General features: G+C 41.3%; 4 protein-coding genes across 11 annotated transcripts; 2 read left to right on the forward strand and 2 right to left on the reverse strand.

Annotated features, from left to right (window-relative positions):
- Positions 1–104: 104 nt before the first annotated feature.
- LOC118413920 (vesicular glutamate transporter 1-like) lies at positions 105–13,291 on the forward strand. 7 transcript variants are annotated; one of them, XM_035817570.1, is made up of 16 exons: positions 105–450; positions 1,528–1,678; positions 2,972–3,180; positions 6,129–6,265; positions 6,777–6,824; positions 7,899–8,032; positions 8,390–8,508; positions 8,681–8,795; positions 9,011–9,098; positions 9,423–9,509; positions 9,844–9,989; positions 10,342–10,491; positions 10,935–11,067; positions 11,327–11,440; positions 11,550–11,677; positions 11,913–13,291. In XM_035817570.1, the coding sequence occupies exons 4-16, from the start codon at positions 6,130–6,132 to the stop codon at positions 12,333–12,335; spliced, it is 1,821 nt and encodes a 606-aa protein (XP_035673463.1). In that variant the 5' UTR covers positions 105–450; positions 1,528–1,678; positions 2,972–3,180; position 6,129; the 3' UTR covers positions 12,336–13,291. The 7 variants fall into 7 exon arrangements, with proteins under 7 accessions (XP_035673463.1, XP_035673462.1, XP_035673467.1 ...); XM_035817569.1 differs by lacking the exon at positions 2,972–3,180 and having other exon boundaries at positions 111–450; XM_035817572.1 differs by lacking the exons at positions 105–450; positions 2,972–3,180 and adding an exon at positions 984–1,075.
- Positions 13,292–13,450: 159 nt separating this feature from the next.
- Positions 13,451–19,514, reverse strand: LOC118413931 (vesicular glutamate transporter 1-like). The gene is made up of 11 exons (XM_035817595.1): positions 19,258–19,514; positions 18,108–18,229; positions 17,148–17,262; positions 16,924–17,011; positions 16,459–16,545; positions 15,898–16,043; positions 15,451–15,609; positions 15,149–15,281; positions 14,564–14,677; positions 14,066–14,193; positions 13,451–13,906 (listed from the first exon to the last, which is right to left on the reverse strand). The coding sequence occupies exons 1-11, from the start codon at positions 19,441–19,443 to the stop codon at positions 13,592–13,594; spliced, it is 1,593 nt and encodes a 530-aa protein (XP_035673488.1). The 5' UTR covers positions 19,444–19,514; the 3' UTR covers positions 13,451–13,591.
- A 195-nt stretch (positions 19,515–19,709) lies between these two features.
- On the forward strand, positions 19,710–21,336 carry LOC118413566 (vesicular glutamate transporter 1-like). Its single transcript, XM_035817091.1, has 4 exons — positions 19,710–19,797; positions 20,169–20,282; positions 20,569–20,696; positions 21,025–21,336. The coding sequence occupies exons 1-4, from the start codon at positions 19,710–19,712 to the stop codon at positions 21,334–21,336; spliced, it is 642 nt and encodes a 213-aa protein (XP_035672984.1).
- Positions 21,337–21,982: 646 nt separating this feature from the next.
- On the reverse strand, positions 21,983–27,373 carry LOC118413936 (vesicular glutamate transporter 3-like). Of its 2 annotated transcripts, XM_035817601.1 has the most exons (11): positions 27,215–27,373; positions 26,783–26,897; positions 26,358–26,445; positions 26,065–26,076; positions 25,828–25,914; positions 25,180–25,325; positions 24,623–24,790; positions 23,951–24,077; positions 23,480–23,593; positions 23,151–23,278; positions 21,983–22,422 (listed from the first exon to the last, which is right to left on the reverse strand). In XM_035817601.1, exons 1-11 carry the CDS (start codon positions 27,304–27,306, stop codon positions 22,111–22,113), a joined length of 1,389 nt encoding a protein of 462 aa, XP_035673494.1. In that variant the 5' UTR covers positions 27,307–27,373; the 3' UTR covers positions 21,983–22,110. The 2 variants fall into 2 exon arrangements, with proteins under 2 accessions (XP_035673494.1, XP_035673495.1); XM_035817602.1 differs by lacking the exon at positions 26,065–26,076.
- Between the last annotated feature and the right edge of the window lie 250 nt (positions 27,374–27,623).

A 27,623-nucleotide genomic window follows, 5' to 3' on the forward strand; every position in this document is an offset into this window, starting at 1 on the left:
CGTAGGTAAACATATTTTGAGAGCAATAGTGTGCTTTTAAAAACCTGAGGTTTCAACGAACAGCATTGATACATCCACTTGCCAAGGAGGTCCTTGATACATTACATGCCTCAATGATCTTCGAAAATTGCTTCCAGCTACTGGCTAACAAGTTTCTTACCCCCACATCCCCTGTAATGACTCATGTCACCTGAATTATCCCTTGCTGTAGAAATGGGGAGGGGGGCAAAGTTGTCGAACCACTTTTGACGGACCCCATGATTTCGCGCCATGCAAATCTTTCCCAGGTGAAAACATTCAGAAATTCTTTTAATCAGGTCAGACCTTGGGTGTTATTTCATACCATGATGACGGTGTACAATCTCGGACACTGTCCGGTGACATTTTGTTGGTAACCATCGTGGCGGAACCCAGCAGGAATGGTGGAGACTTCGTGCGGAATGTAGCCCGGTGAGAAGATTTCTCATGTTGCTTTTAGAGTATAAAACAAGGTGTTAGAATGCTGAGTAGTAACACAAACTACCAGTTGTTGGGTATCCCTTGACACTTCTGCTTCATATGTGCATCTTTCAAGATTTGTTAGCATTTCACTTGTATGTATTCCGACTGTTCTTCATACTACAACCTGGCATCTTCTTTCTGTGGAGAAGGCTATCTGACATTTTACTGAGCAAATGTTTCTCTTTTGCGGACACCCATCACACGTTTTGGGGTCCATTTGAGGCAAATTAACACAGTTGAAACAAAATAAGATGGGATGGGAGACCTGGCGCATCCCCGTCTTGTAATTAGCCTACGAAAGGGTATGTCACCCCGTAAGGGGCGGTATAACCCCGTCGTGTGTAGACATGTGCGAACATGTCTACATTTGATCACGTCGACCGATGATGATGATGATGATGATGAAACAAAATAAGACGCTGATTGTTGTGTTGCTGCATTTTAGGGCCAATTACGGGGGTAGAAAAGCACTAAGGTGTTATTCAGTGACGTTATCGGGAGTTACTACTAGATTACTGTCACACGTTTTGTACAAGGACCAATCATTTGGATCACCAGAAGCTGTAGAAATCAAGTAAGAGACAACTACCAAGACTTTTCAGCTTTTACGCCTGTAGAAATATCTATTTGATGGGATATCTTTGCCCAGTATTACAGACAAATGACATCGATGATTTTCCCCCAAGGATTGTATGTACATTGCCTAAAGGCTAACTTCTCATCCAGGGGGAATGATCGCTACACCAGAGTAATTACTCAAACTAGTAATCTGTGTGACTGGCCGCCATTTTGAACAGCTCAACTGTAGATATGCGCATGGACATTCAATACTTTCAGTCATCTTTGATTACCAACCAACATCATGCCCTGTTGCTACATGTAGCCTCAATTTCATCTTACATCGCTTGTGAGCATACCATGGTCCATTCAGAAGAACAGTACCATTGAAGAACGTCGCAGCCAAACCCATTATTGGAATTATGAATTTGTGATGCTAAATGTAACTTTTTTAACCTATTGCTGTAGGAACATCACCAAAGCGATTGTCGGGAACACCCAGGAAGAACGTAGAGGAGGTGATCTGGCGACGGCCAGCGCCGCTCAAACCCTACTGCACCGTGTGGAGGTTCAAACCCGTATCCTGAGAGCAACCGTGGGACAACATCTACCGAGAAAGGTAGAAACTGTCTTTATTTGATTTACATTTTCATGGCACGGAAAAGTTAATGAAGTCAACTATCAATATGTTTGTAGGTAATAGTGAAGACCATCTGATTCAGAGCGGACACGCTCAGGAGTATGTTCATTGACTTGTAAATTCCTTAACAGGATCCCGGGCCCTATGACTTGAATGGCTGTATCCAGTATCCTAGTATGTAACTAATCTCCAACCAGATCCAGAGGATAAGATAGTATCAAATGCTGGCAGAGGAGTGAAGCCGGCCTAGGAGTGTGTATGCGACCGGTGCCCGTTTGACTCCCCGAAATATCCTTGGCCAGCTTTGATACTATCTTATGGTTCCGTAGGATCTGCTTGGAGATTAGTATGTAACCTATAAATTATACATATGTATGTTTGCAGCAGTATAGGTAACTACAAAGACAGAATGTGTGTCGTAGTTAAGTATATATGTTCGGCTTCTTCTCGCTCCTTGGTACTGATTTTTCAATGAAAACAATAATATCATTAGGAAAATGATTTTTCAGAGCTATTAATTTGTGTGAAGTGGCGAAACCTTCTTTATATATAAGTAATAGCAATGTAGTACTGTTCATCGTAGACCGGATTTGAGGTATAAAAAAAGTCAGGACAGATTCTTTGCCCTGGAAGTGACAACTGATTCTAAGTTAAGCGATGATATTTCCTAGTCTTACATTTGCATTCTCAGATATTAATTCTTCGTTGTCCGTAAATGCATTATGTAGTTGAAGGGCGTATGGGTTCCTTTTATGCAGTCGCGTGTTTGTATCGTTATATATGTCCTTTCTTTACTAAAAGTTTGCTTTTTAATGTACAAGAGCTAAAACATATTTGTAATAATTTCCAGTATTTATACAGCTACATGGATTCTTCTTATCAAAATCTGATTTCATGCAAAGCCTGTTTTGTGCAGTTCCGGCTCTGTGGTAGCTATGAATGTCTGTTACAAATGTCTAAAAATGGCGTTAAGAGGCTGAATCAGTGTGCTGGTTTCCCTAGGGACATTGTAAGAAAAACTACGTAAGGGCATGTCGACAAGTGTTAACATCCTATCATTAACGTCCAGTGAGGCAACATTTAGTTTACCTTGTATGTACGCTTTTTTTAGTTTATAATAGCACAACACCCCCTTAATTATCCAAAATGGATTTATCTCTATTCGTTGAGAAAGGTATGCCCACACCTCATTCTTTTGTTTATCTGGAACATAGCAGCGTAGACAGACAATACTCGATGGCTTATTCTATAATCCTGTTTCGTTCCGCACAGATTGGACATGAGAGATAGGGAATGGAGTGATTCATCATAAAAGAAGGGCACTGACAGCAGGTCGAATTTCTTGATTTTATATCGTCGTTTGATGGAGGTACACCGTGCGTTGTGTGTCAAGAAAATTAGACAAAACGCTGGCACTGCTGGGTGGAAGTAGACTGCATCCCAGTTGAAACAAATTGGCAGCTGTAACAGCACACATACATGTACGTACGTTACTGTGTAACAATGACACAGTTGTACTATTCTCTTCTCATGTTTTGAGTGTATTCAGGGTTACACTCACAAACCATTTTGCAACTTCGGAAACTAATAGCGTCTGCAATGTGGTTTTAGCTCACATACGTGGAATAATCATTGTAATTATGCATTTACATGTCAATGCGCCATCCACTAAAAGTTTCCACGAGCGATCGATTTGCAAAATGTGTTTTGCTTTATCCATTAGATAATAGGAGTGGTGGGCTTTTGTTGTTGCGGATATGAGCTAGCCAGAAAGGTTTTTGTATGCTTTGCTGCATTAGTAATTGTAACCGCGCCTTTCTTTGAAATGCCAAGCAGCCCAAGGCCAACACGTGTGGCACATCGTGCATGAGGGAGAGGTAACCATGCATGAGGGAGAGGTAACCAAGCGACAATTACCCCACACGGACTCTCTTCAACATTGTTCAGGTGTTACGTGGGATAATTCTGGGACATGTTGACATTTTGGAATTATATTGTATGGCGAGAAATATGAGTTTATCGTATACGATTGATGTCACTGTAACCAACCTGTAAAGCTAAGTTGTTAAATGTTCCTCATGGGGATATATTCTTGTCTAGTTACGACGACCGCGTTAGTTTTGCCTTCTACCAACGCGATCGGGAAGTACGCGTACATCAAACCTAGCGAAAACAACCTCCCCTAACCAAGCAAAATAGTTGCGCCTAAACCTTACAGGACTGCCGTGATTCATATACATTTTTACCTTCCCCAGAATAGCAAGGTTTTGTTTTAGGCTTGTACGTCTGTCTATCTGTCTGTCTGTCTGTCTAACTCGAGAAGAATTAGATGGATCCTGATGATATTTGGTAGGTGGGTAGGGTTGGTTGGTCAAGGTTGATAATGGGCCCCCTAGCGACTTGCTATGGTACTGCAGCGGAACTTCCATTTTTGATATCTCGTATTCTGGACATGGTGTGTTCGTGAGTGTTGAGTGCACGTGGCACAGAGCAAGTGCTGTGAGTTTGGACCCCTATTGGCTTTTTTGGAACTGCAGGCACCGGTTTCCTTTCAAACTGTGGACAAGAATAACTCGAGAACGTGTTGACGGGTCGTTATGACTTTTATCATTCTTCATATATATACTTAATCATAGGATCTAGCCGGATCTAGCATTAATTGAAAATAAACATTAGAAGCTAGAAGCTTCAACAGTTACGTATATCGATTTTCCAAAAGGCTGCGTGCGAAGCTTGGGAAAGAGATAAGTCGAAGTTGTTTACATCGGATCAAAAGACACAGAATCATTTCTAAAATTCAATTTTATTTTCGTCGTTAATAGCCACTTCAAATAGTTCATATAACATATAGTTCCAAAAGAACAATGATGATAGACATTATCAAAGGAGAAAAGATGAGTAATGGAAACTAAAGAACTGTTTTCTGTTGGCTATTATGCCGTATGGTGTTGTAAATGACAATCAAATTAACTATCGCAAACATACGTTGCAGAACACAATTAATATCGCATTGTTTGGTTTGAATTCATCCCTCCCGTGCATGTCAAGTATAGCCATCACAATGAAGTCGTCATTGGTACCTGTCATCTTAATCGTTTCTGTAATCTCACAAAGCCAGCCCTTATAGAAGCAGTAGTCCATTAAATCTTGACGTAATTTGCCGTTACCAGGCAGCTGGGATGACAGGAAACTGCTCTCACTGCCTCCCCTGTGCAGTATGATTACCTCTTCAATAAGAGAAAATTGCTTGAAATCACAGAGCCGGTTGCTAGGCTTCAAGAGCGGTCACACAAGTGGCGTTTTCTTCACAGTACCAGACTGAGTGAAACGTAATATGTGTTGACATTTTCCAGTCAACTGTGCTAATGTATCACCGGTGTCATGATTGGCCTTTACTTATAACCAAATCTACTCAAGAGCAATTATGAACCGCTTAGAATGCGGATATACCATCAAACGTATTTATATTCTTTTGTTCGAGAGGGCATCAATTTACTAGAATTACGGTGACATTTGGAGAAAGCAAACTCGCTTGCAATTCGCGGGGATATGGTGTATGTTTAAAGAGTACTTATAAGGAAGAACTGCTCGGCAATGACGTAGGCGTAGGTTGGCGCGTAGGCTGGGGCCTGAGATAAATTCTGCAGACAAGACCCAAGTACCCTGTTGTGCATTTGTTCCGTTAACATGGAGTTCCCCGTGGCTGCCTTCCACAGCGCATACTCCTATCAGAGGTAGGACAAAAATTCTGGAAAATTTGGGGGTCTCGACGGCTTTGTTGATGTATATATCATTTCTGCAATGGTCTGCTTTTGGGTTACCATATATCTTCTTTCAAGCCAGGCGACGAGTTTTTTTATGATATGTATGTGTATGTTGTTATTTCTATATGATTCATATGATTTGATATGCAGCTGTAGAATGTTATCTGCAAACGAATTCCGTCTTATCTGCCTCGCTTTATGAAGTCTTGATTTTTAGTAATTTCTCTATGAGTTGTGAGTTGTGGAGCAGAAGCTTTAGTGCTGCTATCGGTTAGGATTTTACCATGGTCAATACTGACTGAGGGAGGCGCTAGATATGCGGACTCACATTCCCACGCGTTCATTGTTTTCGACAAAGGAAGGACATTTTATCATTTCCTCCTTCCTTTTCTTACAAGTATGTTTCCCTATCCTCTTTTGTCGATTAACCTTGGTGAATGTATGAAGGACGTATCGGGTCTTCATCTGGAAAACCCGGTCAGTTACGCTCAATAAATATTTAGTTTGTGCAAAGTAGCCATGGAGGATCTTCGAATTGTGGTTCAATTACACAGAAAAAAAAGCATGTCCTTACTGCAGAAATGGTCTCAAATAGTACATTCACAAATTGTATCGGTTGCAGCTTTTATCGTATTGCTGATCATACTCTTCTTATATGTTTTCAGAATGGCCCCAAATCGTATTAGTTTGGACCCAAAGGACAACGAGAAAGATTCCTCGTTCCTTCCTGCGTCATGGACGAACAAACTGTGGTCAAGCAGTGAAACTGATGGCTCAACAAATTTCTGCCCCTGTCCGAAAGGTTTGTGTGTTTCTTCTTAAGCCCCTGTCACACAGCAAGAAAAGTCATTGGTTGGTGAGTCTCCGAGCTCGATATGACATTTTTGGCTGCAATATGCCCAGTGTTCTCTTGCCTGATTTGTAGATACACAATAAATGTTTGGAATTCTTGTCTCTGAGCCCGGTTCAATGTGATGGTGGATTTTCAGGTAGAGAAATACTCCAGTGACTTTCTGGCGATCACCAAATGCGACCGTCGACTGTGTGACAAGGGATTTAGAAGAATTGAACACAGATTGTAGACTCATGCTTTCATGCTATTTCTAACACACAGACAGAAGTTCCATGTTATTCATCCATATCGGTACATTTTATCAGTATACAAACTTGGATAATGAAGATTATGTAGAAGTACAATATAATCAAAGCATCATAATGAATCAATCATCACTGGTAAAAAAAGGCAGTTCTTTGTTGCTAAATGTCACACCACAGCTCTAATTCCCTCCTAATCTCACCCAAATGTAATGTAGTAAAAGTCCTGTGGGATCGACTTGGTGAGGCGGCAACATGTAAAAGCGGTAAGTTGACCAGAGGAGAAGGGTTTGCGTTGTCCAAGGCGATTAACTATACTGTCGTTGTCGCCTGGGCTCACTTTGGTGTATTTCAGTCTGCAGTGTAACCGTAAATTATACGTACCAAATTAAGTTCGCGCTAAACTTGATTGTTATCATCAATCTACATGCTAGAGACATACAGCCAAACATTCATCATACAACTGGCATATATGGTGATATGGTAATCAAGCATCACAATGGTTTTGTTCAATCCTGATTAACGTTTACGAAATAGAAAACAAACTAGATGTGTGACATTTGCAAGCAAATATATAATGTTCACCGTCACATGTTGTAGTTAACACTGACTACTGTTATGTTTATTATTACTCCAAGTCCAACACATCTATATTTAGTGACCAGCCCCTCCAGCTCTGTGCTAAGCCATTTGCTACATCATGTAACCGAACACCACAGAGTGTGTGCTAGTTTACCTGTAACCATGGTGACAGCTGTCTAGTCCGGGTCGTTGACTTTATTTGTTTGCAGAAGAGGAAATAGAGCGAAAACAATATGTTTACCTTCCGTAAAGGCAAACATACATTTTGTGGGGCCCTTATACACGCCGTTGCTATTCTAACACTATCAACCAAAGAACTGTCTTTTTGAACCATCAACAGAGAAGCTTGCTTGCACATCACCATTGTTAACTGCCTTCATATACTCATGGCATAATATTTATTTATCTATTCACATATATTTTGAGAGTATGAGGCAGAAAGCACAAATTGCTTATATAAACCTTCTACTCAAGAAACATACGCATAATACAAGAATAGTAAACCACATACATACATAAGTACAAAATGGATAACAGAAAAGTAAATTTAGACAAGACAAGTTGGTGCTGAGTCAATTAGGAGAACCTGCCTGTGCAATGGATATAAGTATTGACAAGATCAAAAATATTACAATTTTGTAGATATGAAAGAGATGTTGATCCTGATATCAGTAAAGAACATAAAGTAGTGTCGTTGAGGTGCTTTGGGTCTACTATTGACATAACATGACATAATAAGAACTCACTCATCCCAACAGGGTTCATGCCGAAGAGATATATTGTGGCAGTGTTGGCGTGCATCGGCTTCATGATCCAATATGGTATCCGCACGAACCTGGGGATCGCCGTGGTGGATATGGTCAACAACCACACGCTGGGCGACTTAGAAGTGGTACGCACTCAATACACTAAATCAACCATGATGTCCTACCTTTTTTGTAGAGAGGAACATATATGTCACAAAAATTGGTAATTAATGGGTGTGGGAGTAGCTTATACATGAACTTTGATAGATTGATGACTTGCAATTCATGACCCTCTTTAATTTGATGTTAACTTTCTTGATGGTAGCTATCGTAGTGGCTGCATTATAAATTTGTATATATGTGCAAATCAATGCCTATATTAGAGTCCTAAAAATGTTGTTGATCAATTTACCAGCCTTGAATAAACTGTAACTGTAGTATCTGCATTAACCTCTAGATAATGGGCATTCATTTCTAAAGCTACATGTATTTCATGTCTACAGCCAGCACCATTTCACTGGTCACAGCTGACAGTCGGTATCATCCACGGATCATTTTTCTGGGGATTCCTACTGACAAAAGTACTGGGAGGATACCTGGCGGTTCGCTTTCCTGCTAATAGGTACGCCATTTCCTTAAAATAAACCTGAAATTGTTTCAACAAGACATTGAAATGTTTAGACTATGTAAGCAAGGTAACAGCTACTGGATAGCTTTTGGAAACTTTTCTAGTTTTCGGGTAGCATCCACTACCTTTCGTCAATTTTCTATAATTCCTGTTTTCATTTATTTAGAGTGTTCGGGGCATCAGTGCTGTGCTCAGCCTGCCTGCACATGGTGGTTCCTGTGGCGGCTGACTTACACTACGGTGTCCTCATCTTTGTTAGAATCCTACAGGGTCTGTCTGAAGTGAGTTAGCATCAATCAGATTGAGTTAGCATCAATCAGATTCATGGTTACAGTAGGGGTACCTGTTTTACGTAATATATAGTTTGATCTTCTAAGGTTTTAAAATCCCCACTACTTGTTGTTGGTCATTGTTATTGTCTGTTTAATCATTCGAAGTTGCCGATTTTAAAGTTGTTTGGCTTATCTTAATTTGTATTTATCATGTTAATATTCAGGGCATGACGTTCCCATCGTCATATGGCGTTCTGAGTAAGTGGGCGCCGCCTCTTGAAAGAAGCAGACTTACGTCCATCATGGTCACAGGTACATAACATTGAGCTTACCGATTGCTTCCTCAGCTTTCGTCCATGTGTTATAAGTTATTGTCAATTTTTTGGAGTCGATAAGATTGCAAGCTTAGGTCTTCTGCATAGTATTGTTCCAGTAAACGGTACTAAGTATGACGCCATCACCAGTCAGCAACAGTACATGATCTTGCACATTCATAATTGTTTTGATAAATATTGGTCATCGACGACGATGATCTTGAACGATATGTTTGACGTTAGAACTAAGTCAACCCCACGTAATCAAACCCAACTCAAAGTATCTGTACCGCGGAATCTGACGTTCAGTTTATTCTGCCAGGCCAATATGCAGGGATCCTGTTCGGTATGCCCCTGTCGGGAGTGGTGACTGAGTACGCCGGCTGGCCGTATGCGTTCTACATGTACGGTAAGTGGGATTGCCGTTCATTTCCTTCTGAATAAACATTTGGCTATTACACTGTAGTAATCACCATAGTCATGCAGCAAGTGTGTGATGAATCCTCGATTAGAATTCATTGCGTGTCCTCGGGTGCCTTCTTGACTGTTCCAGTTTCTTCCTAAGTTACCTAATATGCATACACGGAGATTTCCATTCGAATGCTGTGGTGCACGATATTTGGTAATGTATATTAGCCCAAAGACCGAAGGGATCCAAAACACTAGTACTTGGAGGCTAATATTTCATATTTCGATCTGTTATTTTTGTATCTTTAAATACAGAGTAAACATTTGTATTACAGGAGCGTTTGGCATCACATGGTCCGTGATCTGGGCCCTGTGCGTGTGGGAGTCGCCCTCCAAAGACCCCACCGTCAGCGAAGAGGAGTGCCTCTTCATCGAGAAGAGCCTGGGAGAGTTTTATCAGAGTAGCAATCAACAGTCAACTGTGAGTGGAGTCTCCTCTTTATTCATCATATGTTGTATATACAGATTGTGGTATCTACTTATCATTTCAACGACGTGAAAAATTGTGTGTCAAATATTGTAAAAGGATTTCTGCCTTTCATTCGTAGGATAGTTACACAAAAGCAAATTCGAAGAGCTAGTGCGACATCTGAAAACAAATCTAAGAATGGCGCAATTCCATTTCTAATCTAACTCTACTGAGAGGAAAGATTTTATCCAAAGTTTTGTATGCCACACATGTTGACGTACTCGTCTTGTAATATCTTTGATGAATAATGATGATTGTGTGATTAGTGTTTGTGTCCGTACTTGACTCTAAAATGTGCCCAAAGGCCCAGGAGACGCCGTGGAGGGACATTTTGACGTCACCTCCCGTGTACGCCATCTTGATTACGGACACCGCCTTCAAGTGGACCCTGTATCTCCTACTCACCAACTCACCCTCGTACTACATGCAGGCATTCGACATGCAGGTGGAGGCTGTAAGTAAAGGAAAATCATCGATCGCTTGCAGTAGACTATCATTATGCTTTTTCTGTAACTGAAAAAAATGCATGGTCTTTGGCATCGCAGGTGATAATCGTAAAATTGCATGGTCTTTGGCATCACAGATGATAATCGTACGGTTTATATGACGTCGACCTTACGAAAGTCGATGTACTTTTGTCGTGTCAATAAAGATTTCTTTATTACCTTACATGTGCATGTTTTAAGATATGAATTTAACATGATGAAGGAGAGGGACGAGACTTTGTATATTATGTACATCGATGTGTTAAAAAAATCTATTGACATACTATGCAACTTTAGTCATGAAAATCTTCAACAAATGCCAGCATACTGCAAACGTTATGTCATAATGGCTGTCCTATGTCATTTTCTTTAGCCATCAGTATGACGAATTTACATTCTTCATTCCCTCCAGTCCGGTTTGATCACAGGCATGCCGTTCCTGTTCCTGGCCCTGTGCCTGCCCATCGCCGGCAGCGTTGGAGACTGGATGCGCACGAAGGAAGTCATGTCAACCACGAATGTCCGACGACTCTTCAATACCGTGGGTGAGTTTAACAGGCTAACCAGCAATCAGCGCAATGTGCAAAATATTACCAAAGTAATGGGTCATTTATCGCATATGTTTTTTTTTTCAAATAAGCAAACGTATTTTCTAATTTCTTTTCATCTATCTTGATAAATTGGATATTATGACCAATATGTTTGAGCAAATGATTGAAATCAACCTTCACATACAAATGAGACACCTAACATGATTTGTTTTCCATATTACTTCTTCCTTTTGTTTGGCTCCACCTCCGCCAGGTCTGTCCCTGCAGGCGTTGTGTTTCCTCATCATCGGCTGTACCAACAGTTCCGTGGCCTCCATGACTCTTCTGTCCATCGGCATGGCTTCTGCTGGTCTCACCTTGTCTTCAGGTGGGTCACAAGACACACGTCTTGCAAACCAATAGATGCAATTTGCAATTGATTGCTTTTTTTGATTGCTGTTTACACGAAATCTTAAGTATTGATTGGTTTTCCCCAGGGTACAACGTGAACGCCCTGGACATCTCTCCCCGGTACGCCAGCATCATCATGGGCCTGTCCGGCGCCATCGCCACCCTGTCAGGCATCCTCTGCCCGATAGTCGTGGGGACTATCACAGTAGACAAGGTTTGTTCAACGCTGTGGAATCCCTTGTTTTCTCATTTCGATGGACTTTTGTTGCAATAGTTTGACCATTCTAGTTTGTTTTTGGAACGTAGATGATTTCGGTGGCGTTGGCAATGACAGTTAGGGGCATTTCAGGACAAAATTTAAAAACTAGCTTTTCATGAAAAGAACTTAGACTATACTTTTACATGTATTTCCTCTAACTTTGTTTCTTTGTTCCTTTTATCTCTTCCAGACTGCCAAACAGTGGGGCTATGTGTTCATCATCTCTGCGGTCATACTGATCATCAGCGTCGTGTTCTACTTCTTCCTCGCCTCTGGAGAAACCCAGCCGTGGTCCAATCCCAAGCCGCGCAGCGACGGCGCCGACGACGACGACGAGGAGGACGTCTTCGTGAAGAAGTCGAAACTTCCCGAATGGGCAAAGAAGCCGAAAATGCCCGACTGGTTCCGAACGGCGGGTGACGGCAAGCCGAGTTCTCCCGAGCCTCAGGACGAAGCCGCAGGGAAGGATGCGGGTAGAAAAGCGACGGACAAACTCATGGCACGGTCTGTCGTTGACGATGGTTCTCCGATAGACTGGGTGGATGAATCGGTGAATTTTGTACAAATAGACCCCGAGAATCCTTATATGTACAATACAGAAAGGGACTTTTAAGTGTTGAACCAGTAGCATATTTATAATAAAGTTCGTACATTTTTGTTTTACATTTAGAATTAGGAAACATTATTGTACATGAACCATAGAGCTATGATAAAGATAAAAACTTCCTTGTAGCTAGGGAAATGTTCTTGTAGATGTTAAGTGGGTATAATCGTAGAGCAGTTAAAAGATTTAAGAAAATATCATTCTTAGACGCACCTGTAGCCAAAAGCAGTAGACTAATTCACTCATTGAGGTCACTCATTGAAACTATTTTTGCAGTGCCATGGAATACACACTAAACTAGGAAGTCATCACATGGTTATCCGTGATGATGTCTGCAAGATGGATTGAAATTATGATGTATCCGATAGTTACAATATATGGAAGAGTTTGAGAAGCACTCAAGAGTGTAGGGTTCCAGAAACCGAACAATGACGGAGTATTCCCATTAACAACGGTGACTAAAGGCAAACTACTCTTTTGTAGATGTTGTGTGAAGTGGTTGTAAGTAAAGTGCCATATCATGTTTTCAGTCTACTAAATATGTATAACGTTGAAAGGTTATGTTGACTTTGTTGACTTTTCTATACTATGTGTGCTTTAAAAGTTGACTCATTGACGGCGTTGACAGCATGTACAGCATGAGGTAAAATATTGCATCAACCTTTCCGACGTTTCGATGTGCTGGCTATCTTCGTCTTTCTTACATCGTGCTTATTGTTCGTGTTTGTTAGTAGCAAATATCCATAGAGTCTGTAGGCATGTATCTTTAGGTACTGTTTTTTGATCGCCGGTCTCAAAGTTATGTACTTAAAATTGTATGAACCACAATCTTGAATACATTGTATTAAGCTATATACAGAAATTCCTCATGCTTTTTTAGGGAAACATCTGACGGCAAAATACTGTAACATTAGATAAGATATATAACTAGTCCATTGTACATAGATTAAAAAAGACAAATTACACTGTTGTGTATTGCTCATTTATTTTATGTATTATAGAAGACGAATATGATAACAAATACCTATTTCCTCGTTTCTTGCTTTTTATCTACATACATTTTTGCAATAGCTATTTCCAAGATATTAAATCAGGTAAACCTGAAGATGTATATAGAAATTTACTGGGAATAACATTACTGGATATGAACTTAATGACACGTGTAATCATACTCTTGCAGACCATGTAAACAATCTTTAATCGAAATGTACATCTAGGTGCATCTAAATCGACGTTGATGTCTGAGGACAATATACAATTAGCTTCTATCTGCCGTCAAATCTTTTAACTTTTCCGTCCTCTTCTGACAAGGGGAGTTCCTCTTCGTCCGAACTCCTGGTGAAGTCGTCATGAACGGTGTAATCCTCCTCCACGTGTCCCTGTACAGTCAGCGTGGCCCTGGTGAAGCCGTTCTTCATGTCCGGTGGACCCTGTGGCGAGGCGAAGGTCAGGGTCTTCTTGTCGGGCTCGCCTCGTGACCAGGGCTGCTCTTCCCCGCTGCCGAAGACCAGGTAGATGATGGCAGCCGCCACGAGCAGACAGGCTACCACGGTGAACACTAAGGACCATTCGTGGTTCGTCTGTAAGGATAGAATATAATATACACTTAGAATGTAGCAAAATACTGCTTAGAATGTAACAATTATTAGCATTCACGTTACACTTGATAGGTAGTACTTGATAGACTGTAAAAACCCGCCTGTATTTCTCGAACACACACTCGGAGCTGTTGCCCGTACCTTGTGTTTCGTCAGCACACCAACAATGACGACCCAGATGGACCCGGCCAGATGTGAGCAGGATGTGGAGATGCCTCCGATGAGTCCGGCAAACGACGGTGACAGGTCTAATGGGTTGACGTTGAATCCTAACAGGAGATGTGTATATAAGTATTAAATGTAACCAAACGGTAAGAAAATCATATTTGTTGTGAACATTATCTATCATCATAACAGGTTTGAAATTGAACAACCGCTTCGCTTGATTTCAAAGATGACATAAGGCCACAAAAAGTAAACTTTATAAATTACATCAACGCGGTCCTTAATTTTCACCTGATTTGAAAAAAAAAACGTTTTCTTCTTAGGGATCGATGGTCAAAATGATGACAAAGTACAAAAATGGGCAAAAACGATCTAATAAATCTACTTTTAGACGTAACACCAGTGAGGTAGACGCCTGACTGTAGTTGCAGAAGTAAAACTTGTTGGATAAGCTGTAAATTTCGCTCATCATACCTCCGCCCATAGACACTGCGACGAACGCTCCGGCAGCGCAGAAACTGGCCAGCGACATCCCAAGGCTGGTGGAGATCGCCAGGAGGATGTAACAGGCAGCCAGGCCTAAGAAACCTAGCAAGAACAGGCAAAAAAAATATTCCGTATGCAATACGACATCCCAAGTATTATTAACTCCCTCCGTTCTTACATTCTATGAGGTGTTTAGGGTGCTTACGACTGCGAATGAAAAAATGCCAATACGGAACTTGTATTAACTCGTGTTAACCCACCGTTATTGGGTGAGCCTGTACACTGCCATTGCCACTGTATATTGTATCCATAAAGAAATTGCACTTTTCATGACTTATAAACAGTCATGGCAGAAAAATAAAGCATGAGATATCATATAACACCTAACTATACCTTCCTACAAGAGCCTGTGCAAAATAAAGTTCAAACGCATTCGTCCGTCTCTCACTGCAGCTTTTGAAATGTCTTTGGGTTACAATAAAATGCATTGGGGGTATGATCACCATACATTAGGTTACGGGTACATAAGGAATGTTAGGAATAGTAACACCATGATGGCAAAGCGAAACCTACCGACGGTAGTCAAAGCTTTCCTGACGACTGTAGTTGACCTTGTCTGCCTGCCGTAGCGGGAATCAGCTAAGATTCCTGAGAGCGGCATACAGACCCCGGATATCAGCGGTGGCAGACCAACAAGAATACCGGTCTGGAGTCGGAAAAAAACATTGTCACTGTAACATGACGTTTGGTTCCAAGACACGTGAAAGTAGTCATTCCTATCGAACAAAAGCGTATTAAGGAAGAATCCAGAAAGTGGGGGTGAAGATGAATTTTAAAAAAAACGTGTTTAAAAACAGTATTTCCACAGGACGTACCAGATTAGCGTCGATGTGAAAGCTGTGTACGTAGTAGAGCGGTGCGTAGATGAGCATCAGGTGTGTGGCAACCTTCAGGCACACCTGGCACAGCACGATGGAGTATACTGGGGGTGACGTCAGCAGGCGCTTCCATGGCACCGGTGGACGGACCTTGGGCTGTGGCAACAATTACATGAAGCATAGATTTAATTCAATGGTTTATCTTAGATCATATATAGTTTTATCATCCACATGGGAAACGTATATTTGTGTATCTATGTATATAAAAGTGTACTTGACTAATGTATAAAGTTACTACTTTTTCTCCTTGTCAAAGTTGCAGTTTTATGTATGTGTGTGTGTGTGTGTGTGCGTGTGTGTGTGTGTGTGTGTGTGTTCTAGAGTGTTCTCAATTGGCCTCAATTTCTCTGATCTAATAGTTACAGTTGACATACAGGTACATACAGGCGGTCTTGTCTTTGCGCTGACACTGTGTCTGTCAGTGTCGTCTCCGAGGAACGAGTCATCTTCGGGATTCTCCGGAGCGATTTCTAACGACAGCTCCCGGATAAACAGGTCGGCAATGATTCCCCAGGTCACTCCAAGTAATCCTTTTCGTGCATGTAGGAATAGATGTTGTTAATCCTTCAATTGTGCCAAACGTATTGTATGTCACCATTAATACAGGCTATGTCAAACACAACTTGACAAAAAAAATATATCAATTAACGTTACATATCAAATTTACCGTCCTTGTGATAAGTTGTCATGTTTTTACATTAGATATCTTCTTTCTTGCGAATGCAGTAAATAGCAGATGTAAAAGGGATGTCAGCCATGTGTAGTTGAAAGTTGAATATTGTGAATAGATATAGTTTGTTTCAGTTTGTGTTCAAGTATTTCTCTTTTGCTTACTGATTTATAATTGTTAACGCGCTTCCTTGGAAATTAGGTATTGTAATTGAATGTACTATCATACAGATTCATACATAAAGTTAGACAAAAAGAAAGGAATATATAGTTTACCGAATATGTAGAAGGATCCGGCCCACCCCAGCTTGTTTGTGATAGCTCCGGTAGCAGCGGTACCGATGGCCATGCCGATGTACTGGCCTGCAACATGGGAGGAAAGCTTGTTTTGTTGATAACCAAATAACCAGTATATGTTTGCCATAATATACTTCGACGACAGACAAAACGGCAAACATTTTTTTCTGCAAGTAATGTAGTTTCCCTCCGATGACAACTGCTACGTTTGGCGTATATGTATTGCATAAATTTCTCTATTTCATGTAGCTGATTAAAACATTTACGCGATTCAGTGGCAATCCGTTAATACCCTCTATGCGGTTACGTACTCTATCTCATATGTACCAAAGATTGATAAATAGAAATGGCGCCGATTGAATGAAGACAGGGATGGCGTTTTTATGGAGAGCTTTTTAAATCTATATCGACAATGTGAGGGTTTCTCACTTATGTTTCCCTCACCTGCAAAGACCACAGATGATAATCTGCTCTTTTCCGCGTGTTGAGACCAGGCCCCAAGCACGGAAAAGGCCGAAGGCATGGTCATACCCTGTGGTACAAATAATCCATTTCAAAAACAAAGTCATTTTGTTCAATCAAAGATTTAGAATATAGCAAGAAGCATCCGTGAGAACAAAATGTGGTGACATATTGGATTCGTACCCACTTCAAGTAGTCAAACGTACCTCTGAACATCCCTGTAGGAAGATTGTGAAGATAAAAGTTCCCACACTCAGTCTTGCTGCCGGAGGCTGGATGATGTGGATTATCGATCCGATGAAGACAGAACCTTCCAGAACGCTGCAATATGGTCGGGGACATGTCAAACAACAAGCTAGAAACTTAACTTAACCACCACGAGCTTCCACTACATTGCGTTGTTTTACATTTTCATTGTGATATGCTTAAGATCAGTTATGTTGTTATGTGAATAATAATATGAACTAATTTGAATAACAAAGTCTGATTCGATGTATTGGAATCATTAAAACATCTTTATAACTTTATACATTTGCTGCTTACAAAACTTAAAAACTGATTTTATGCATTATATTGTTGTAAAAGACGAAATATCTAAAACTTTCCCATGGAAAACGTTATGAATTATTTTTTTCTCTAACAGGTCAGAAAATGCAATGGTAGTCTGCAAAATTACTTGGACTGAACAAAACGTTTCACACACCACACATGTGTCAAGCTTGCGTCACTGCAGTGTTTGTTTGTTTGTTTGATTGTTTGTTTGTGCCTTTATTTCAACTCGATAGATACTCCATCGGCCTTCAAGACAGCTTTTCGTGGAGGTCGAGCTTACATGGAGGAGGTGAGGGGTCAACTAATCATATTAACACAAAATTTCTATTGATCATGCAGAGAATAAAGGAATGCTAAATTCACTGTGTCACTGTTTTGTTATTTTCTCCCATTTTTCATAATTTAGATATTGCATAATACGTAAATGTATGACTTAGAAGACGACAAAATGCGCAAAAAGGAAGAAAATTCTTACTCTCTGAAATTCTTTGAGCATGTTTCGAACCCCGTAGTGATGCAAGCGCGACACAAGTGCTCACTGCAGTGCAGTGCACCTTTACTTGAAGTGAACAGAATATAGGCACGTAAAGATAGAAACCAGATATCGATCTTACCGTACGGGGGAGAAACGGTAGGAAAGATATCCTCCCAGCAACTTTGTTAGAATGTACCCCCAGTAGAAACAACCGAACAACACGCCAATCATGGTCTGCGACCAATCAAATTCCGGCTTCGCCTGTCAATCAAGGTAAATAAGGATGTCAGTACCTCAAAGAGCCGTTAGGTTTGGATAGCCTCTTGTAGTATCTCTGAGATACCAAGCAGAACTTGACCAAAGGACATTTGGAATAAAACCACTATTACATCGAGTGTCGGTGTATAATGAATAGATTTTCCGCCCAGAAAAAATCATAACTCATATCAATGCATGTTTGGATGCTCGCAAAGCGTTTAGAACAAATCTAATCTATGAAAGCCTTCTTGGGCGAAACGTGCATGAGGTCTTGATGAGTGCACATTTTTTCGAAAACTATCAACTAATTGTAGCGCCTGGAAGATTGTCGGCTGTAAATACCAGTTTGAATGAGCTGTCTAATTGTTGTACAGGCAGGATAAGTATATGCCTCGGGGTTTACATTATGCAAAGTGCCAAGCGTGCATTGACCCGTGACGATGCATATGCAGCCGTGGATAGCCAGTAAACCTGTTGGACGGGTGTCAATTGTGCCATATCTCCATGTTTACAAAGTGTCTTCAAAGATTACAGCCTAAAATCATGTGTTAGACTTATGTTGCAGCAATGTTGAATAAATATTTAGGTGACAGGAACACAAAATTTTAACTTTCGTGTTGACCATGAAGACATGAGTCCGAAAGTTTGATTTTAGGACACAGAAATGTCATAAATGTGAGCATGGCCGACTTGACACATTAGTGGTTACTTCGTCACTACCTTGACGTTTCACTAAGAAATAACAATAAATATGTGCTACGATAATCGACTCAAAAAGTTAAAAAGTTGCAACGTCCACGCAACCAAGTAATCCTAATGACTGAAAAAAACAGTTCGTCTATGTGACGAGTAATGTAGAATTAGGCTTGGGCAATATCGTTGATTACTTCCGAATGCGACTGCCATTATCTCCATATATATGGCGAATTGCCATATTTGCTGAGACTGTTTCACAAATCTAGTACTTTGTGATAATATTGATTCGGTCAACTGAAGTTCAACATACTTTTATCTATACACATGACACTTACCGGCGGGTCTGCACCGGAGGTATCGAGTTGGTCTTCACTAGTTGTGTTGACCATCGCCACAATCGCTACGTCCAAGTTCCTCCTCATGGAGTACTGGCACAGGATCCCTAAATACACCAGACCTGCAACTACATAGCGCTTGGGAACTCGCGGTTTAGGCAAGACAGGTAGGTCTAGGGAAGGCATGTTTGGCTATAGTCGGGAGGCTCTGTAGGAGACTGTGTGTTGGCGGACGTCTTACACTGTATCTATCCGCGATCCCGGGTATTTGACTCTGGTACATAAAGTAGTGCGGCCCAAACACTTTCTTAGTGCTTTGTCCGATAGGAATTACTACTCAACCATATGTTGTATATCCAAACGTTATCGACTTAATACTCGTCAGTGACAGTTCTTTGCGTCTCCAGACCGGCCTTATTGTTGGTCTACCACCGCTGATATCCGGGGTGTGTATGCCGCTCTCTGGAATCTTAGCTGATTCCCGCTACGGCAGACAGACAAGGTCAACTACAGTCGTCAGGAAAGCTTTGAATACCGTCGGTAGGTTCCGCTTTGCTATCATGTTGTCCCTATTCTTAACGTATCTGTAACCTAAGGTATGGTGATGATAATTTTACTACCCTTGTAGTGTGGCTATTATGCATTATAGTGCCTCCCAAAGTATCAACGAGAGTCGTATGGATACATTTAATTCTTTTAAGTTGCGTGGCATATAGCAATCTTTCTTATCTTGGGATTTGATGCAATTAACGTCATCGTTTTGTGGTGAGAACCTGTACACATACGATGACAATGGTACGTAGCGTGCCACCTTACTCAATACCATTTCACGAGTGCGCATCCGCATCACTTTGTTATTCAAGCCACAAGACCGAAACTGCTACTTAACGGAAACTGCTTCACTTTGTCAGGTTTCTCCGGCCTGGCTGCCTGTTACATCACCCTGGCGGTGTCCACCAGCCTCGGGATGTCGCTGGCTAGTTTCTGCGCTGCCGGAGCGTTCGTTGCACTCACTATGGGTGGAGGTATGATGTGTCCGTATTTGGCTCTAAATACTGATTATGTTATCTAAAGACAAATCAAACTAAAAAAATGGATGAAATATGGAGATAACTTCTGAATATTTTAATTGACAGCTTCAATAAACAAGTACAATTCATGATGGTCTGTGTTAAAAATTACAAGTCATGTTTAGCATCAAGCGAAGTGGTCCTCCATTCTAAACCTGCAATGATAATAGATTAACAGGCGTAACGGCCATTTCACTAGATCGATACTTGCAAAAAAACTAAACTATCTAACTCCCGTTAGGATTCAACGTCAACCCATTAGATCTGTCACCGTCCTTTGCTGGGCTCATCAAAGGCATCTCCACATCCTGCTCACATCTGGCCGGGTCCATCTGGGTCGTCATTGTTGGTGTGCTGAAAAAACACAAGGTACGAGCAACAGTTCCGGGTGTGTGTTCGAGAAATACAGACGAGGTTCGACATATATTTCAGTCTATCAAGTACTTACTTACATGTATATAAATTTACATATCTACGGTCCTGGTTTGTCCCATCATGTACCTTTGTCAGTAATGGTTCAAAGTATGAAGACTGATTGCTACGAGCCGCAACTTTGGATGTATTAAACACTCCAGATATTGCTTAATAATAAATACTATTTGTGTAATGTACGTGGGTGTTAATAATTGTAACATTCCACGCAGCTTATATATTTCTTTTCATTGCAACGAATCGTGTATCTTATCTTCCATAACAGACGAATCACGAATGGTCCTTAGTGTTCACCGTGGTAACCTGTCTGCTCGTGGCGGCTGCCATCATCTACCTGGTCTTCGGCAGCGGGGAAGAGCAGCCCTGGTCCCGAGGCGAGCCCGACAAGAAGACCCTGACCTTCGCCTCGCCACAGGGTCCACCGGACATGAAGAACGGCTTCACCAGGGCCACGCTGACTGTACAGGGACACGTGGAGGAGGATTACACCGTTCATGACGACTTCACCAGGAGTTCGGACGAAGAGGAACTCCCGCTATTAGAAGAGGACGGGACACTTGAAAGATTTGGCAGATAGAAGCAAAAATGGTTGATTTAGAGCATAAGGTTGAAGCATACAGATGAAGTGTAGAAGCTGGTTTTCGTGCACAACTACAATATTATGATCATGTGTATCTAATAGAAAGTTCTTATGTTGTGCATATCATCATGTATACCTTAATGAGAGTCTTGGTATTGGGAATGTATAGAAAAGATTAATAGAAAGAGTAATAGACAAACAAATCTGTTACAGTCTGTCCCTTTTGCACTTTATACCAAGTAAATGGAATAAACATTGCACAGCAAGTCGGTTCGTTGTCGTTATTTATCTCAGTACAATGGGTGAAAGTCGTACATTCTATTACACAAGTTGGTTGTTGTGACATATGTGGCATACGATAAACTCATCTACGGCGAGGCAACGTACTTTAAAAATTTCAAAACATCGCAGGATTATCCCGCGCAACAAATGCCAACACTGAGACAAATTTGAGACAACTTTGAGAGAGCAATTGTCACTTGGCTGCATCACCATCATGAACTACTTTACATTACAAAGAAATGCGCGAATATTGATGCAACAGAGCATGCAGAATCTGCTGGTGCATTTTACAGGTCGCAACGAAAGGAAGCACCTGTTTCTCTGCCAATAGCACACGTAGCGCATGACAGCAGTGACCAAATTTCAACTTTTCATGCAAAATTGAGCCTGCTAAAATACTTAAGGTATTACTCCCTGACTCAGCCTCATATATCTTTAAAACGAGATTAATTATTCAAATTCAAACCCACACATCAATATGACTTAGCACTATTTTCTGTCTGCCAAAAGATTAGCCGTTGCAATAGTATCTTCTTCGAGGTATTCTTCTTCTCCTTCATCAGAATGTCTTAAGTTATCCATGTAGTCTTCCTCCAGCGGGTGTTGAACAGGGAGTATGGTCCTTGTGAAGATAGCCTTCACGTGTGGCCCGGCCGGTGTGGTACAGGTCAGGATCTTCTCATGTGACTCATCTCGTGCCCAGGATTGCTCCTCCCCACTCCCGAAGATTATAAACAGGATGGCGGCCACGACAAGGGCACAGGCCGTCACTGTGAAGACGAGAGACCATTCGTTCCGAGTCTGTAATGGGAGGTTGAGAAGAATGTGATGATATGTTGATATCACAACCCTATTGCAAACCGTTTTCTCGGTTTCCCGTGATATATCCCTGTGATATAGTTAACCGAATAGAGTGGGTTTATGACAATTCCTCATTAATTACGCATATTCATTTCTGGTTAGCATAATACCATTCACTGCGGCAGGAGCTGACTACCACTCACGACCATAGCAAACCCAGAACCCGAGACATGAGCACCGGAGATTACACTGCAGTATGGCAACAAGCCGCTAGGGGGCCCAAAATCTTATCGTTTCCAGGTCTCATCACCCACATACCGAATACTAATACAATCCGCGCGCGGCCGTCCAGGCATTCTCGAGCTACAATGGTCTTTTACAAACATACATGCATGCATATATACAAGCGCTACCGAAAACATAACCTTCTTGGCGAAGGTAATAACAGCTGCTCTACATTCATTTCTACTTGAAGCTGTTGATCAACGATTTGGAAGATACATGGATTAAATGACTTAGGCAGTAAGATTTATGTGGTTTGTTAATAGGTAAGATACGGAAAGGTTAGAAAAATGTTACAGATCTCCAAGGAGATCTCTACGAGTTTACCAATTAATTTCACTACGGTAGCAGACTAAAACAAAAGCTTTTCAATGCATGCTCTTATAAATTAAGTACATATTCCATGCACAAACATAATATCACAGACTACAAGAATGTGCACCTACTTTGCATTTAGTCATCAAGCCAACAACAACGACGAAAATGGACCCGACAAGATGGGAAACTGCAGTAGAAATCCCTTTTATTTCAGCAGCAAAGTTTGGAGCGATGTCCAGAGGGCTCAGTGCAAATCCTGAAAACACGAAGAGATTATCTCAACTTGATGATATGTTTACTACACGCGTACGTGCTACGAAAATGCTACGAAAATCTGCAAACTTCACTCCATTTGCACGTGCTACATGTAGTGGTTGCATTTGGTAAACTATACCGTCTTCATGCTCTATGACGACAGCGAAGTATACAATTCATCAATAACCAATTGTAAACTTACCCCCACACATAGCTGTCGCGGCGAACACCCCGGCGAGAAAGAAACTTAGGAGCGACCTTGAAAAATTAGTGCACACCGCCAGGAGTATGTAACTGCCGGCCAAGCCAAAGAAGCCTACAGTACAGAAAAAGACAAAATACTTGTCAATATCTCTACATCGCTCATACCAGTCGGCCATCGAGATATGAAAAGTACTTTTGTTGATTACTCCGATAGAGATTACCAGTATTTAGACTGAAAACCTTGTCAGTTTGGACGATCAATGCTTTTTATTTCTTATTTTATCGAAGCTTCAAACAAATGATGGATGACTGATAGACGTCACCTGTATGCGCATGTGCCCAGGATTGCCTAAAAAACAGGTCTACGGTGACCTGAGATGTATTCCTGGTAAAATAAATAAACTGAAACTAAACCTGATGGATGGCTGAACTGGAACTGGAACTTCAAACAAAAGTCCAGGCACCTTACCGATTGTGTTGACCCGTACGGTGGACCTGTTGCTCCTCTTGTACTTGTAGCAGGAGCCCGCCATACTGCCGGCCACAGATAGAACTCCAGCCACGATCAACCCTGAGACGCCTGTAGACGTGCCGATCTGAGGCGGACAATATTTTAATCAAAACACTTCAGATTGTCGTTATTCTCGCTGGTAATGTAATGTTATACCTGCGCATACGAGTATAAGATTCAATGTCTTTTAAAAGGATCCCAAGTTCCGCTCTACGATAGTTGGAGGATTTTTCAGATATCTATAACAGACTGTCGCTATTACGCTAAATGCTGTAGATGTGAAAACGATCAATGTCTTTGCCACGGAATGAGCGGACTGCTGAGTCATTGAGAAATCTCCAACGTGAGATTTGAAACTGCAACCATCAGCTATCGAGTCAAACGGATTCCTAGTACTGTTGTACATTAAAATATTATATATATATATATCGACTTATATCGACTATATCGCTATATATATATTATATATATATATAGCGATATAGTACTATGCTAATATATATACATTTTAATAAGTGACACGCTGTAATATAGTGGAATTATACAGCATCATGCCAAATGCAAATGCTAAAACAAACTGAACTTTCAAACTTTTCCAAACTTTTAAAGATATTCATCGGCTGTACTGACAGTTTTGACGTCCCTGTGGAAGCTGTGTACGTAGTACAGCGGTGCGTATGTCGTCATGAGGTGGGAGGCACACTGAAGGCTCGCCTGGCAGAGCATGATGACGTGAACTGCAGGGGATGTGAGCATGCGCGTCCACGGTATCGGCGGGCGCAACGTTGTCTGCGTCTGCTGTAGGGCACAGAGTCAACTGATTGTTAATGTGTTTAGCGCTTAGTAACAAGCCTGAATGCTTGTTTTGTTGTATTGATTCAACGCAATATATTCCGTACTATTTCAGAGTGTATGTTTTCCTTGCCATTTATCCTATTTTTCTTGCCATTTATCCACTTTTTTCTTGCTATTTGTCCTGTTTTGAAAAACGTTTTTCAATTCTTTTCACTGACACGTATATTAATAAAGTTGATGTAAGTTTATACAGTCAAAGAAACACATAACAGATGAGTTGAAAGAGAAGAATAGTTGTTTTCTCTGTATCATTGTGATTTATTTACTGTTTCTACCACAACTTAGAACGCATTTCTATTTATTTGAATGTACTTGTACTAAAAATTCCGTACAGAAGACGCAGCTCCTTGGTTGCTGCTGTGGCCATCCTGGCTGTCCTGTAAAAAGTTAGCGTCTTCCTGGTCCTTAGGGGGCCTTTCTAACGAAAGGTCCCGGATGGACACGTCAGCGATGACGCCCCATGCGATACCAACCATTCCTGGGAAGTAGGTAGAAGTGATTCAATACTTTATAGAAGGACATCAAGGTTTTTCATTCTTTATCAGGATATTTACAAGCCAAATTCCTCAGGGCAATATTGACTAGTTCTACTTCGCACTGCAGCTAGGTGTCGCTGCTGACAGTGCGGTCCCAAACGTGAAATATTGTCGCATATACAAAGATAAAAAAAATTTATCCAGCAGCAATAAATAAGGAAAACAAGCAATTGTCAGCTACTTCTTGAGTGGGAGGTCCAGAACTTGAGTCAGTCGTCTATCCAGTGGCTTCCCAAACCTGATAAGATTATTCAAGGAATACTACACAAATGTACTTAGATATGATTACACGTCTTCTGACTCTTCGCCCCGTTCTTCTGGTAACACTGGGTACTTTTCAAAGGAATACGGAGTACAACGTTCCAAATAAATCCATCAAGAAATGTATCACACACATGTAATGTGCAGGGTAAACACAGATGACATTTTCCTTTTGAAACTTACCAAAGATATAGAAGGACGCAGCCCATCCAAGCTTCTCTGTGATAGCCCCCGTGGCACACGCACCCAGGAACATGCCAATGTACTGACCTGTCAGTGATAGAGGCCACTTCTATTGGGTAACCATTGTATCGCGACCACAGCAACGAAAGTGTAAAGGCACACATTAACATTACAGTGATAACTTGTTAATTTCGAATTTAAAAAAAAGATTTATGAAAAAAAGATACATGTACGTACAGTTTGTGATCCCTAGGATGCATCAAGTAGAATAAAAGCAAAACTGCAGTTAGGCGAACATATTTCTAAACCTAAACAAGCCAAGCTAACTACATCATAACAATCCGGCAATATCTCGGTGTCATTCATCTATGACGATAATGTAACACTTATGCCATTGTCAATATTTTCTAGTTCTGCATGTGGTAGCTATAGAGATTAGCTTAAAGTTTGTCGTTTGATAACTATTGCCATACTATACTATCAAGGATGATTGGCGAGAAATAAAGTTCATCCATTCGACGTCTACCCACCTAGAAGTGTGAAGGGCGTTCCCTGGTTGTTTTCAGTACGTATTACCCAGGCCCCCATCACGGCATAGGCAGCGGGTATAGTCATGCTCTGTGGGTGGAGGCGGTGACGACACTTGCTCAAATACATTATACATATAAATGTAAATGGTATCCTAAGACTGGACTGTCAAGTGCAGAGCCATGTGTATTTCTGTCTCCAACTTCTACCCATGGATATACAACCAGACTTTTATCGATGATAAATAAAAGACAAGGGGATAACTGCGGACAATACACTATAGAAACACCTTTGTCGTGCGACTATAGTTCTTTGTTTATTGTCAGCTGCGTGCCCCATTGATAACAATGTTGAAATTAAATTTCACATATAGGGTACCATCTGGATGGACATTTTCTGTGATAGATACATGTCCATGACCCCCTACCTCCACCAGCCCCTGCATGATGAGTGAGATGATGAAGGCGGACACGTGCAGTCGGGCGGCGGGCGGCTGGGCGATGTGAATCACGGCACCGAGGAAGATGCAGCCTTCCAGGATACTGCAACAAGTCAATTTCTTTAAAAGAAATGTCACCGTTTTGAAATACACGAGCGCTCGCACAGACACACAGACACACACACACACGCACGCACACACACACGCACGTACACACACACACACACACACACACATCATACACACACACAGACACACACGCACACGTACACAAACACACACACAGACAGACTCACACACAAACGTACACACACACACACGCGTACACGCACAATTTCAATCCTTCTCATCACTTCATGTGTATGCAGACTCTCACACACTGTTCACTCTCTTGGCGATTATCTCGACTGTTGGTCTCACCGCACAGAAGAGTAACGGTCGAACAGGTATCCTCCAATCAGCTTCGTCGCAACGTAGCCCCAATAATAACATCCGAACAGCACACCGACCATCGTCTGCGACCAGTCAAACTCCGGCCTGGTCTGCCAATAAAATAAAATAAAAACCTGTGGAATTTTTCTCTTTATCATAGAGGATGGACGATCACCATATGGCGACTTATGTTTGAATCGGGGCTCTCATAAGTGACACAAGTTTACGTTGCTGCTTTCTGTGCACGTGGCTACTGGATTTATCACATACAAATTATACTGAAAACTTGGTCATTCTCAATGTTTAGTCCTTTTTCTGCAATTTGGAGTTGTGTTAGTCTAACGTAACGCGCCGACATTACTAATACAACTTAGAAGTTTTGACATTTTGCTATTTG

Source organism: Branchiostoma floridae, chromosome 4 (genome assembly GCF_000003815.2).
Source record: "Branchiostoma floridae strain S238N-H82 chromosome 4, Bfl_VNyyK, whole genome shotgun sequence".
NCBI classification, from domain to species: Eukaryota; Metazoa; Chordata; class Leptocardii; order Amphioxiformes; family Branchiostomatidae; genus Branchiostoma; species Branchiostoma floridae.